Source organism: Aphelocoma coerulescens, chromosome 5 (genome assembly GCF_041296385.1).
Source record: "Aphelocoma coerulescens isolate FSJ_1873_10779 chromosome 5, UR_Acoe_1.0, whole genome shotgun sequence".
NCBI lineage: Eukaryota > Metazoa > Chordata > Aves > Passeriformes > Corvidae > Aphelocoma > Aphelocoma coerulescens.
This window is the reverse complement of record NC_091019.1, coordinates 61526049-61541565: the sequence shown is the minus strand read 5'-3', so window position 1 is coordinate 61541565 and position 15517 is coordinate 61526049. Positions and strand designations below refer to the sequence as shown.

Below are 15517 nucleotides of genomic sequence, written 5' to 3'. Positions count from 1 at the left end.
GTCTGATCTGCAGTTGCTGTTTCAGGTGTCACAGCCAGCTCTAGAAATGTCTTTGCAACTACATCTGGGAGAGATTTTCTTCAACAAGCAAATTTTTAGGACACAACATCCCACAATTACTCAGTTCACTATTCTGCTAAATAATCTGTCAGAGCATGAAAAAACTCTTCAGTGTGTTCTAGGACCAGAGGAAGCAGTTTATCTTGCTTTAAGTTACTTTTACACATTCTGCCAATCCCTGTAGTACATGATGAACGTAGCTCTGAGTCATGGAAGAATCGAAGGCACTTTTGATAATTAAAGGTAATTCACTTTAACGAGATATGGTTAAAAGTCTCTCTGGTCAAACGGGGATTAATATAAATACTAGATTCTACAAGGTAGAAACAAAAAGTTCTTGCTGTGATGTCATTTCAAATACACAATATTCATTAATAAATGCAATCAAGTTTTGCATGTAATCCATTTAGTGATAGCTCTTAGTTCAGTAAATCACATATTTACAGTTTTCATTGTAAAAACTGTTTATTTGTTTAAATACTGCTATCTGCTCTTAAGCCTTTTGTTTTCTAAATAATTGTAAGCAAATATAAAATATCATCACTGAGATTAATTATAAAAATGAAATGGTCCAGTGAGCTGGAATACAAGGAATAATTTCCTATGGAAATTGCTGGTTTAGGAGTTTTTATCATAATTACTTCACATCTGAATATGGAAACAGATTCATTCTTACATTAAATCTCTCTTTTTCAAAACCTTAGTGTGTACTAGAATACAGTAAGGTGCAGTAGGTATTTACAAAGAGCATGGATGTGCATTTTCCTGAGCTCACACTCCAGCTAGGAGAATCCAAGGGATGCCCTGGGGGAGCTGTTTCCATGCAGCCCCATCCACACACTTCCCAATCCCACCCCAGTCCCAGGCACACACACACACACACACACACACACACACACACACACGCACGCACGTTTTTAGGGAAACACATCAGGAGCCCTCTGGACCACCCTTAGAGGGAAGAAGGAGCACAGAGCTTCAGTGGGGTCTGACAGGTCCCCTAGTACAAGGAACCCACTGGATTTGCCCTCAGGGAGTGACAGCTCCATCTTAAGAGAAGGTAAATATTCAACAGGAGATGAGTCCTACAATAAATGGGTTTATTTTAAACAGGCAAGATAGGCACTGGATAGTTTTTCTGCAGAGCCACCAGTTTTTCCTCCACATGGTTCTGCCTCTGAGGAGGATTCCTGCCTCCACTCCAGTGCAGACCACCAGTCCTGCCATGTGCCACACCCTTCCAATCCCATACAAGCTAACGAGGGTCTGCATTGAGCCCCTTCCCACCCATTGCTGGCAAACCAGACAGCACAGTGGGGTGACAGCTGATTAACCTGGAGCTCCCCCATTACTCAGACTTTACATGACTGTGGTTTGATACATGGTGTAACCCCATCCCTTTGCAAAGTCAGATCAGACTCTTTATTTCCTGCAAAGCCAGCTCACTACAAGAAAAAATTTTGCTTCCTTGCAGAGACTGTTTGTAGGTGTTATTCTGGGCTAGAACACAGGCAAACGAAAACCCCAGTGAGAAGGTTAATGTGGAAATCCTCCTGAGGGAGTAACATAAAACAACATGCATTTCCTCCAGCAGGCCGTTTAAAAGATGTCAAGCACACAGATGCCATTCTCCTGCTCAGAGACACTGGAGCTGTGACCAGTGAGCCATACTGGGCAGAAACAGCACTCCCAATGGCACAAAAGATGAAGGATTTGCTTCTGGAGAAGGATCTCTGGAGACACAGTATCTCCATCTTATGACAACTCCTAGCCTCCCGTAGTCCCAGCTGATGTTAGGCAAGACTATTTAATATTCAAACCTCAGCAAAAGGAAAATACACACAAACCACGAGCGTTTCAGCAGAGATCACAGTACCTAAAATAGCCACCACCTCGTCGTCCTGGATGACTTCCAAGGATCCTGAGACCACAAAGCAAAGAGCATCAACGCTTTCCCCAGCGTGGTAGATGAGGTCCCCCGGGGCGCAATGGATGGTCTGGAACTCCACGGCCAGGGCTCGCAGGCAGCCGTCGCTGGCCAGCCGGAAGGCAGGGTGCTCGTTGAAAACTTTCCTGTTCAGGTGCACGCAGATGTCTGCTCTCATGTCCTTGGGGCAGATCGAGAGGACCTAGGTAAAAGAAAAGATATAAAAATAATCAGCTGGATCAGCTGGAGATGTGACGCCAGGCCACTGCTGTATGAAATAACCGGATAGATGGGTCTGAAGATGTGCCTGGGGGGGATCTTGAAATCCATCCATCCATCCATCCATCCATCCATCCATCCATCCATCCATCCATCCATCCATCCATCCCTCCAGTTATTTCAGAAAGCTTCTGGTGGGAGTTTTACCTTGATTTTGGGGTAGTCTTTTCCTACCTATCTACTGCTTTCACTTCAGCTGAAAGTGTGATGTGGAAGACAGGACTGTTCTGTTACAGTGTGCTCACTCCTAACAGCTTTTTTTTCATTTTCCAGAGCTGCAGGTGGAAATGCTCTGTCCTGTCTGTGGGCATCCCTCCAGACCTGGTGCCCAGACTATCTGCCTGCTGCTATGCTCAATCCCTTGCAGGAGCACAGATTGGACACACAGAACTGAAGGAGCTCGAGGACATGCAAAGACAGACCATCCACAACAGAAAAGCACCACATTTTGTTCAGACTCAGAAAACCCAGCTTTCAGAAGTCTTGCTGTAGGTGACCACTTACCAACACGTGTCCAAACACACCCAGGGCTCAGTTTCACTGAGACAAATAAGGAATTACCTGCCCAGGAGGGCATACAGACTAGAAAATCTAAAGAGATTGGAGGAAAAAGGAAGTAAAATAAAACCTCATGAAATGTAAAGTAGAGGTGAGTGATGAAATGTCCTGTGAACATAAAGACATCTTCACTGTAGATCAGTTAAGTAAGATCTTCAACTAGTTTCTTACCTTAAATAGCTTTCCCTATTGAAACAGTAACACAAATACACCTGAAGAAAGAAAGTGAACACCTGTGGGTCTTTGGGTCTGTAAACTGGGTGTTTAATATTTGCACACCCTCCTAAACACACTAACATCCTTATAGCCCAAAGATGCACAGTAGCTAAGTGCACTGAGAAACACACAAAACCTTTTAATGTGTTTCTAGGATAAATGATAGAAAAGAGCACGAGACTAAGAGCACTCAGGAAGTCTCATATCAAGAAGACTGCAGATCAATAGTACTGATTAATTTCTCATGGTATGGAATTTATCTGGCAGCTTGCTCTGCAGACAGTGCAGGAGACACGGACACTGGGTCAGTGAGCTGACTGTCATGGAATAATAGCAGAGGGAGACTGGTAACCTTGACTAAGCTTTGAGGCAAATGGTCATGTTAATGAACTCAAGCCATGATTTTAATTTCTGTTTAATGCAGGAGAGGTATGAAACAAGTTACTGCAAAAAAGCATTACCAAAACTCCTAAAACACAGAATGTGAAAAGAATAAGTAACTCCTATTTAAATAATAATATTTAGTCCCCCTTTTTTTTTTTATTTAAATAGATCAAAGTTCCTTTGGGATCAAAGACATAATGAATACAGAAAGATGAAGTAGAAGTTATTCTCCCATTCTCTGTACTGTGACAGTCTGAGGTGAGAAGCAGCTACTGCAACCATCTGCACTAACCTCTTCCACTACAAATGTTCACATCAATCCCAGAATTCCTGGTAAAATTATAGCCTACAAGGCCTTGACTTAATGTTTTCAAATGATACAGGGTATTTGTTCCAATGGACAGCTTGGATGCTGTTTCTGAACTGATTTTTTTTTAATTTTCAGCCAACAGCCTTAATCTATCATCCTGTTGAGATAAAAGACCTGCAATAATCAGAAATCTCATCCACATGTAGATGTTCATAGAATAGGACCAGGCCACCTCTCAACCTGGAAAAAACAAGAACAATTGATGATGCATTTTCTGCCTTACTCTACGAAGCCCAGCTCTTTTGGAAACTTCCCCCTGCATGAGGTTTCCTCACTTGCAACCAACTTCCCAGAGCTACCAGGTAATTAGTTTTTGTTTTAGTTAACACAGACTAAGTCAATTTGGGTTAATGATACTTTTCTGTAACAAAATGTTGTATAGAAAACACTAAAATCCCCTGCATAAGTATGTTTTATCATAAAAATTAGTAATAAACACATTTGACAAGACATATTCTCTACAAGCCATCATTTGCATAAATAATAATATCTTGTCTGAGTCACTGTAGACCATATTCTGTATCACATTTCCATAATTTAGTAGGGGCAAATGTCAATTTTACAAGCTTCTATTTACCTGAGTCATTCCATTTACCATTAGAAATGTGGGCACACCTTAGTTCCTCAGTAAAAAACAAAGATTACTTTCCAGAGTGATTTTTTCACCTCGGCCTCACTTCTGGATCAAACAGAGAGTTTGTCTTTATTACAATACAACAGAAACATGTCATCTTTCTTCATCTCAAGAGCAACTTAATGAAAATTTCTGCTTTCTTTTCTACCATGATTGATGATTTTTAACGTTTTTATCTACTCTTGGGCTTGAATCATGGTTATAAGTTTTTTAAGTCCTTTTAATACTTTCAGAAATTTAAGTGCTTTTGACTTAACAAGGCCACGAGCTAGGAATTCTCGAACATTGCTCTTAAGAAAAAATGTCTGTGTTCATACATGACTGATTACCAAACTTTAGCTTCTGAGCTTCCAAACTGCAGGAAAAATTGGTTAAACTGTTGCAGAGGTTGTTCCTGTAAGATTCCAAGATGTTCCAGGAGCCCTTGTTTGTTCGGAATATAAAACAGTTGTGTCCCTCAAGAATAAAATCCACTTGGATGCAAAGCAGCATACTATTTCCTCACAAATACAGACTTAGATACAGAGTATCAAAAGCCAACACTCAAAGAATTACTCTGTATAGACACATATCTATAAAAAGAGCAGCATATCTATCATTTACACACTGTAATATGAACAGACAGAAAAAGAAATCCATTGCACAGAAAAAAGCCAGTCTTAGAAAGCGTAATTCAGGAATTTTCTGATGCCATGATAAAATGATTCTCCTAATGATAAATCACTGTACAGAGATATATGGAGATACCAGTTATCAACTAGGACAGCACTAAATGAGTAATGATCCAAGAGTTAGCCAGGAACAATATGCTTCATTTGAGTTTTCTTGCCTGCTATGTAGACATTAAGAATAGGGAATGAAACAGATGACAACTAAAACAAACATTTAATATTAGAAGATTTGGCAAGGCATTGTTGACTGCTAAAGATAAATGTAGATCTACACGGGGAAATAAGAGAGCAAAGATAGACAATTGCAACATTCAGGAATGTGATTACTGCATGCTCTTCAAATGAGGACTTCAAATTTAGATGAATTCACCTGAAAATGACCCCTTATTTATAATACAAGACTTGGGACATTCTTAGTGTGAATTCCTCTCTCTGAGATCTCAGCATTTTTAAGGCAGCATGCAACTAAAGAGATACAAACTAGTGGCACCATGGCTGTCCCTGAGTCCATATTGTGTAAAAATGCACACACATGGGTGTAAAAAGAAATTCAGATGAAGGGAGAGGACATCCTGCAAAGCTCAGTCAATTTTTCCACTCTTAAGGAAATGCCTCCAACACATCCTGGTAACAGAACCAAAGCTCAGCTGGGACATTGGTTCTACCCTGTATGTTCTTTCAGCAGCACAGAAAAAACCACCAAGACAAATTTCTTAAGAGGAGATTTCCTTGGAGATTCCACGGCCTTTCGCAGTGAAACCCGCAGTTGGTAAGGCAGGCAGGATATTCAGGTTGCTGATGGCAGTGCTGTGCCAGGTGAGGGGTTTGGAGCACTTGGAGGGGGCAGTCTGCCTGGACCAGGTGCTTGTGCTGCTGCAGAAGTTGCTCTGTAATAAATCTGCAGCCACAGACTTTGCAGCCAGCTCTCCCCTATGCATCCAGGCAGCATGAAAGAACAGAACCTGCTACATGTCAGTGCAAAATGAGAGGAGAAAGCTGAATTCTACCCAGAGGAGAATCTTTGCTGGCTGTATAAACTGATTTTACCAGGAAAGGTGCAAAGCTCCCTGAACAGCACTCAGGTATCCACAAAGACCCGAGCCACTACAAAGCTGAGGGAGGAGATAGGAAAGCACAGAATAATGTTTATCCCTTTTCCTCTCTGCACAGAAAACTAAACCTCCTCAAAGTCAGCATAAGGCAATTTCTGAGCTCTGCCATCACCACCTGGCACCCAGCTGGTACAGACCCCAACACAACAACACCTAAAACAAAGACTCAACACCACCATCATCTTTAGATCATCTCATATGGAAAAGGCTGACAGTGAGAGAATGGCTTGTGGTTGCTGCTAGAGACTGGGAAAGGCAGGAACCTGCTCTGGAAGACCCACAGGGAACTGGCACAAAACATCTCACAGTCTTTGCAGCTGGAGATCTGTAGAAGTGGGGAATTAAACTCCCCAGGAGGTTGCATCTGATTTTTTAACTCTCTCATCCGTTTCCTCAGCATGTGCAGGCAGTTCATGATAAGCCTCCTGAACCGCTCAAAGAGCTCTACGGGGAGCAGAGATTGTAAAAAAATTCAAACAAAAGCAAATGAATAAAAACAAAAACTGCACTGATTAAGAGCACGTCCAAACAATATCTTTTAGAATGGGTTTACAGGTTTAAGTATTTGTTAAAAAAATCTTCTGCAGCTGGAAAACACTACATGATGGCTTAGCAGGTATTACAGAATCTGTTAAGACTTGTCAGCAAAAAGGGCAGAGGCTAGTGAATTATGAACATTAGCTACCAATCCTCTTTCAGCACACAGAATTCCCACTTTTTGGGGGTTGTAGGTAGGGAACATATTGACTGATAACCAAGCCAAGAGCTTAGACATTCTGTGGTGTAATAACTCGGACCATTTCCTAAATGAGTAACTGTAACAAATATCAGAGATACTAAAAATGCCAGCTTTGAAAATAAAGAAAATAAACTCCTCCAACCTCAAACCCATTTGAAGCCACACAGAGTTCTTTTTATTTTGTGGAGAAAGGCCCCTCTGGGTTTTCAGACATATTCAGCAGTCAGAATCAAGGTCAGCTCTTTCCAAAAAATCCACAACACTCACTAGGCACCTGAGGAAGTTACTCAGATTTTTAGGAAGATTTGGCTCATTTGAGTGTGGAACTCCTTTTCAGGCCTGGCTAAAAATGGTACAATTGGCACTGGATGGAGGCCAAAGAGACAAAGGTAAGAAAGCAGCTGACTGGCAAATCCCAGCATTTTTCTGTAATAATCAGATAATTTTGTAAGGATCTCAAAGATGATGCATGGAGCTGTGCAGTAATTAACCCTGCAGGCATTAGGGTAGTCTTTAATACATCACAGAGTATCTTGGCACTAAGAACTGAATGTCAGCAGCAATGGTGTGCTCTGTTTTAACTGCAGTAAGATCCAAGGTCATCTGGATTTACATGCTCAGAAATCGAGATTTGAAAATGACATCTAAGTTGAGTTTGGCTTGTTTTCTTATTAATAATACATGAACTGAACCAGAGATTAAAATGGATTGATTTAGTGGTATAGTAACAAAATCAACTTGTTTTTTAACCAAGTGACCTGTTAGAGACATTAAAAAAATCCCTAGAAATTGGCTGTAGAGTCAATTAAATTCAGTTTTGTCAACACAGAGAGAATCTGGCCAAGGGTTTAAAAATCAGGGCAAGATGAGAGGCATCACCATGTCTTTTAAGGAATCAAGTGGTTCACTAGCACAGGGGTCACTGGCTTGTCTGATGCACTGAAAAATACTAATAACATCCATGGATGACCCAAAGTAGTAGATCCTAGGTTGCCTAAAGGTTGCGTATTTAAAGGTTTTATTCTTTTCAGTTTTGCTGTAATATCTACAGCAAGCAAAATTATTGCATGGCCTTCTAATGGGGCACAGGATAGCACACTACAGGGAAATCTATCATGAAAAACCAGCTTTTTAGATAAAAGAAGAAAAAGAAACATCAGAAAGAATGTGTCATACATCAAAGAATTTCTCAAGTCACAGCAGCTTCCGGCACTAAGGTCATCCAAGAATGGAATAGTTCTGTGCACTATTTTATTTTGTGCACTATTTTATTTTATTTTCTTCTGGAGGTGGCTTTATCTTCTAACATGCACCATTATGTAAAGACACTCAAGGAAATGAAGGATGAAAACAGATGTGGAGATTTTCCCTGAGGTGTGGTCTGGAACTGACAGCCCCTTTGTCTGCTCCATCCCTTTGGTGGCAGTGCTCAGGAAATTGCCTGGCCCATCCACTCAGGGACTTATTCCCCCAGGAATTAAGCTTGTGAGCTGCTCCATAGTCCTGGCATCTCCTCAAGCATGACAAGTTCACCACTTATTCTGTCTCAATCCCAAGATATTACATCCAAGAGGCAGAGATAATTATGGATAATCTTCCCTGGCCCTGCAGAGTGCATACAGGAGGCAAACAATCCATAAAGGGGAAACAGAAAGCCCCACTGGTGCACAGGCCCCGCTCAGGGACCCGTGGGAAGCACAGTGAGACCTTGAGTGTCTCTCCTGCATCCTGCTCTCCAGAGACCCATGGATTCCAGCTGTACCTGTTCCCAGCTCAGCTCTGTGAGGCGAGGGACGCTTGTTCACCTCGTCCCAATCTGCAAGGAACAACCAATAACCTCTACAGCCTCTACAAAGGAACAAAAATACTTGTCCAAACGATTTTTACCTGCTCTTTCCAGCAGGGAATTGTGTGCAGCTGTCACAGCTAATTTTGTAGAAGTTCTTTCCAGCCACGGAGCTTGGCAGCCTTCTACTCCTGGTCATCCACAAGGAAATCCAGCCAGCACTTATGGACACCTCAATGTGATGGGACATGGCAGGAATGGCAGCCTGATTCCTCTTTGTTGTCTCAGAGTATCACTAATTATTTCTACAGCTCTTGAAGCTCTTGTTAACAGCAAACATGGATAAGCTGCACTGTCCTCATGTAGATTAATGTTTAATGAAGTTACAACCTGTGTCTATTTACCATATACCCATCTCCTTTATGAAAGCTTAGTGGACCAGCAGTGAGTAATTCTAATACTGTGTTGTGTTCCTGTGATTTCCATTTCAGTCAGTGCAATGTGGAATTGGCTTTCATTATCCCAATTGCCACTGATGTTCAGGTTGAATAAATTAAATAAATAAATAAATTAAATGCCCTTTTCTCATTCAACCTATGGCTTTTCTGAAGGAAACTACTGTTAAAACATGATAGACATTTATTTAATTGCTGTCTGAGCAAACTGTAAGCCATACAACAGCACAGAGGTCAAGATGGAATATCTTTGGGTTTTTACAGACATTTCAGAGTGTTATCATTAAATAAGACCTTGAGACATCTGCATGTTAGTTAATGGTTGTTCTGCTTTCCTGGATAATGACCTATTTCTTACAGAAGAGCTAATATCTATAAATTTCTCATTTGCTGCCTGGATATTTTAATAAAAATGAAGAGATTTGAATTCTGTGTGTTTCATATATCAAATTATTACTGCAAAGATTTTTTTAATCTACTTAAAAATGGTAATATACACAGAAAGTACTGCCTCTTCTTTACCTCTCACAAAAAAACCCCCCAGGTTCTGATGGATGAGAGATACTGTTTAATGTATAAAGGCTTTTCAGTTTCTCATGTTTTTAACCCTGCTTGTTATTAGGTGAGTAACTCCAAAATCTGTATCACTAAACATAAAAAAAATGAAAAAATAAATCCCATCTTGTTTGAGCCACTGTTACACCAAGAAATAAATGTCCATGTATTACATATCTCACCCCAGCTGTCAGAGGAGGGCTCTCATGTTTAAGTGATTTAAGATTATGGATCAGAGGCCACTTGCTTCCCCTTAGGTAATAATAATAAATATGCTAATGCTTTTAGTGTCATTGTTAATTCCTTGTTTGTGAGCACTCAGAGACAGGCTGAAGCAATATGGTCTGAAGATGAGATTTGAAGATGAGCTATTCCCAAGGAGATCAGGGAAGCCAAAATTCTGAGCTTAAAGCAGCATCACTGCAGTGTGGGAGACCAAGTCCTCTTCCCCATACCAGGAAAACACACTGAGGCTTTAAATTCTCTTTAGGACATCTTGCTACACAGGCAGCAAGGACTAGATCCTCACTTAACCTCCTCCACTCTAACTTCCACTTTGCCTTCAATTCTCATGTAAGGACCCATCCTTATCAGTTTTAGCCAAGATCTTTGTTGGGACTACACACTGAAGGTGTCATTCAGGGATAAGTATTTGAGGCAACAAATCAACACATGTTAAGCAGTAGTAATTTCAATCAAGTTTTTAACTTACATTTTGATTTCAAGCATATTAATTTAAATCTTTAGTTATCAAAGAAACACATGTGTTTACTGTTGCTCCATCAATGCTAAGATCATTCAATACCACAGAAACCTACTGGAACACTCATAAAAAAAACCTCATTCTTCCTTCTTGTTCTTTGAATTTAGGTTTCAAAACAAAGCCATTTCAACATGCTGAGTGATTGAATGAAATGTATTACAAATTTGGGGCAAAATGATGTTGCAAAACACATTCCAGTGTGACAGTGGAGATATATTTGGAACAATTTAGGATGTAATAGTGTATACTAGGTTGAAAAACATCCCTGGATGATGGAAACTGTCTGATCTCTCTGATGGAAATGAAAAGCTGAAATTCTTCAATAATTATCCTGTGTCATGAGTACATGTGTTTTGCAGGATAATAAGAAGCTTAATGAAAAGTTCATAAAAATTAAGGAAAATGGGAAATCATGATGCAAATATATCCTCACAACAGACTGCTCAGAATGTCATTATTGGAGCTTTGAAAACAGAAGTGGTAGAAACCTCTAAGGTCAGGTCCAGCCTGTCAGACAAAGCAGTGCAGAGAAGCAATCCAAGACCTGGAACAATAATCTCCTCTTCCAAACTGGAGCACTGTCTGGACTCAGCAGCTCAGCTGCAGGTGCAGAACATCCCATTAGCCCCTCTGTATCCACAATACTAAATCTGAGCTGACACTGGGTACCTTGGGGGTCCCTATGCTCCCATCCTCTTGCTGCTCTAGGTTTGGTGCAGATGGATGCAATTTAAGTGCAGAGAGTCTTACAGCAAGGCTTGAAGGATTAATGAAGGACCTACCTAAGGCAAGAGAAACCATCCACCCTAGATGACCAGTCTCTAGGACTGTACCACTGTTTCTATGATTTTTCGATGGAATTTACAACTTTTTCTCATGTGTTTGGGTGAAGTACATCATAACACCTTCCTGAGTGGAGATGAATGTAGAAAGACTGGCTATGAAACAGCTTTCCAAGCTTTTGCTAAAGACAAGGTTTTTGCAGCAGACAGCAAACTGCCTGATCCTTGCCCTCATACAGACCCTGGGATGCTCTGTGCAGGCACTACAGGCCACTGGAGCTGTTGCTTTTGCAAACTTGCAGGCTGTAAGGAACACAAAACACCAAAATATCCAACCCAGTGCTCAAGTTCTTACATTTTTTGTCTCTGTTCTTCTGTAACATGGGCTTTTCTGGGAAGCTTGATTAGCTGCAACTACTGATGTCCAGATGCAGAGGTCCCTGAAATCCTTCCACTGTTCTAAATGGGGTTTGGATCCAGGCCTACGTTTAGGCAAGTCTTCACCAAAGGAAAATTGTTAAAAACCTAAGTCACAGATATTACAGGTAAATTAATTATCTAGCTAAGCAGCCACTCCATCTTACAGACCAGAGAACAATGCTTGCCATGAGTTGGAGATTATGGCTCTAACTGCATTTTTATAATCTGTAAAACCGGACATGCGGAAACTATGGTAGGAAATTTCAGTAATTAAAGCATAGGTTCTCCTAATTAACTGCAAAGCATCATTAAAATCCAATGAAACTCTGGCTTAACTGCAAGGAGATAAATGCAAAGGAAAGTTGAATTTTCATGTAGTTTGAAGTTCATACAATAGGACTGAATGCATTTACAGTAGTTTAGAATATAAAAGCTCACTTTTAACACATGTGAATCAGGATTAGGAAGTTAGGGTATTAGTGTATAAGAAGTTAACATATTAAAGAATATGGCATACTGAAGCATAAGAATCAAAGAAATAAAAATTTTTGCTACTTAAAAAGTGGTGGTAAACCGAATTTCACAGCAGATGATAAATAAGAGAACTGCTGTTGCATCAGCACGATGTAAGACTAAATTTTTTGGTGCAGACACTTCATCCTGGCATACCTGAACAATCTGCATCACCCTCCCATACTGCACCAGAGACTGAACTGAAGAAAGAACTGTAAAGCTCTGCAAGCACAGTTCAAGATATTAATCTGTCATGGCTCTTTCTTACCCTCCTTCAGACCCTTGGCTTTTAAGTTCTTAGGAGGAAAATCATGGATACTGGAGCTTGAATGCCTAATTTAAGCTGATGTGTACCAGGTCCACAGGAGACACAGGAGCACCACTGATCCTCACTGAACAACAATCTGTACCTAAAACTGTTTTATGTTGCCTTACACTCAAGGGATTGCAGGTGGAACCCTTCCCTCATCTGACTTCAGCTCTCTGAAAGATCCAAGGCTGGACAGACTCACTGCACATCCAATGGAGAAAGAGAGCTCTTGAGGACAAGTCATGAAGTCAGTCCTGGAAAATGATCAGTCACTCTCCAAAGATGACCTTCTCTAATCAGCTTTTGAAGAAACCCAAATGACCAGTCCTTTCTGAGGGCTAAAGTCCTATAGGACTTCCACCCTGGCATGGATGCCAATGGTATCACACTCTCTGTACCTCCCTACCAAAGGCCTGAAGTGCCAGTCCAGAGATTTGAGCTCAGGGAGATCAATGTCTACTGCCATTAAATCCTATACTAATTATGCTGATGGATACACGGACATCCTGGGCATCAGCAAAAGGTCCAAGCCAATCAAACTCATTTCACTGCAATGCACAGGTGCCAATACTTCTCAGGATAATACCAGTGTAGTTTAGACACCAAATTATGTTTTCAGGCTAATTTGAAGACCAATCTCCCATTGATTTAAATAGTTAAGTACATTAAAATAATTTAGTACTTAGACAAACTAAGACTGGACAGCAGAAAACATTTAGCACAATGACAAATACACATACTTTCAAAGCAGCAAAACAGTCCATTTTTAAAACAAGCAGTTTTTGTTCCAAACACAAACATAATAAAGGTGTAGCGTGCAGTTAAGAATTTATTAGTAAATTTTATGCTGCTATACAGTCCACTTTCTAAGAAAGCACACACTGGACACGGACTCTTGCTATCTAAACTGTTACCTCGGGTACTCATACCTTTTCTGTGTCAATTCCTTTAGACATGGACCAGGTTGAGACAATATAATCCATTACTCTTTCACTAAGGCCTTTTGGGACTTGATATAATTTTAGGAAATCCCTCACATTGTTCAGCATCTCATGGTACCGGTTGGTGTTGGCATACATTTGCTGGAAAATGGTGGTGACGTTTCCAAAAATAGTTGCATAAAGAAGAGCTGGAAAAAAAAATAAAAATTGAAAATAAATATGTATGCTCTAGTCAATGCTAATCATAATTCAAGGCTAATGTCAGAGAATTTTATGCTTGTCTACAAATTACTGCAAATATGTAGGTGAAAACTAAGAATTTCTACTTGTGCACACCTTCTCACACATGTACATGTAGAGAGTTGTTTCCTGAATTTACCCATACACCTCATACAGCTCATACAGCCACCCCATGTGCATTCATTCACAAAGTCATAGAGATCATGTCCATGCATGGAGTTATTTAGAAACAGCTGGTGCATTTTAAACTCTTTTACCCTATGCTAATCCAAACTAATTTTCAAACGTAGCTTCAGCCTGCCAGGAAACTTTGAAGGCACTGCCCAAAGAATCATCTTGATCTCCTGTAAGATTGGCTCAGCTTCCACGTGCTATGAGCAGAAAATGGCCTCGGTCCCAAAGATGAAACAAAAATGGAGGAGAAAGGAACCTGGGAAACTTGGCAAGGGGATAGGGATACAAATGGGGTCCTGTGTCAATGGCCAGGATGTTCACAGGAAGGATTGAGGGTGGCAGTCACAGTCTGATGTCACAGCGAGCTCCACCACGCATGGCTGTGTGATGTCAGCTCCAGATGCCAGCCACAAATGAGTCTGAAGAGAGAAAAACTGGACCAGCAAACAATAGAAAGTGCCTTTGCTGAAGGCACATGGCTGGGGCAGGAGGAAGACATGGCAGACTGGGAAGTACTGCCTCAAACCCACTCCTGAGTTCTCTTCTGGTTTGATTCTCCCCTTTCCAAACATGCCCAAAAAATCACAGGCCATACTTGAGAAGGTCACATGTTTTAAGGAAACCTTTCCAACTGAAAAGTCATCAATCTCAGCGTACCATTACAAATAAAAAAAGCAAATACTAATTGATGCAGAGCAGTTAATTTTTAAAGGCTTAATTTGGCAAAGCATTTAAGACAAAATTTAAATGCACACCTTTGCTAGTGCTGTCTTGAACAGTGCTGGATTAAAACATGCTTTTAAAGTCAAGGAAGTTTTAGGTGCCTTATTGTTTCACAATGTAATTACACTTGCAAACTAGCCCAAAATTATATTCTTACATTAGATATTACAGATTTTGGCAGAAAAGAGATTCTGGTATCTCATAACACCAATGTGCTGCATTACTTCTGTATTTGACATTATCAAATACACAAAAATGTGCCTGTCATTTTTGATAATCTTTGCTCAGAGGTACTTTATAGCAGAATTCAGCTATGCATTTCCATATTGCTTTAAAAAAAACAAAAAAAACAAACAAACAAACAAAAAAACCCTGTAGCCTACAAATGGTAAGAAATAAGCCACTGTGAAAGGAAAAAATGCCTTCCATCGCTCAGTGCATAAAGTCTTCAACACGCCTTTCTACCTCCAGAAATCTCACTTTGTTTCACACTAATTTACTATTGTTCATCACCCCTATGTGAGAGGTGGCATTTTTATAGAAACACAGTGCTCTCCTAAAACCTATCTAATAGAAGAATTGTTCTTCCATTTCACACAGAGCTTTCTATATGTCCAGATAGAAATCAGATGTCGAAGTTCATCACATACACAGGATCATACCAAACATGGTCACAATAATGTGTAGCACAAATGAACACAAGATTTCTGTTTAAGAAAAAACAGCAGAATAATACTCTGTGAGATGTTGCAAGGGCAGGTTTTTTCCTTGCTTTTCTGGTTGCTGCATCACATCTGCGAGCTACAGAAATATTTTCTATACCTCCCTATCCATTCAGACATATAGCAACACTTAGGAGTACAAGCATGTGGATTATAAGAAAGTTCAGATGGATGAATGCCACA

At 40.3% G+C, this 15517-nt stretch overlaps 1 protein-coding gene across 3 annotated transcripts in view; it reads right to left on the bottom strand.

The window, feature by feature from the left end:
- KCNH5 (potassium voltage-gated channel subfamily H member 5) overlaps positions 1–15517 on the bottom strand; it is a 151279-nt gene that overhangs the window by 36933 nt on the left and 98829 nt on the right. For all 3 annotated transcript variants that reach the window (XM_069018497.1, XM_069018498.1, XM_069018499.1), the window contains exons 8-9: positions 13464–13663; positions 1937–2189 (exon numbers count right to left, since the gene is read on the bottom strand). In XM_069018497.1, coding sequence (XP_068874598.1) covers positions 1937–2189; positions 13464–13663 — 453 coding nt within the window. The remainder of the gene's footprint in view (positions 1–1936; positions 2190–13463; positions 13664–15517) is intronic.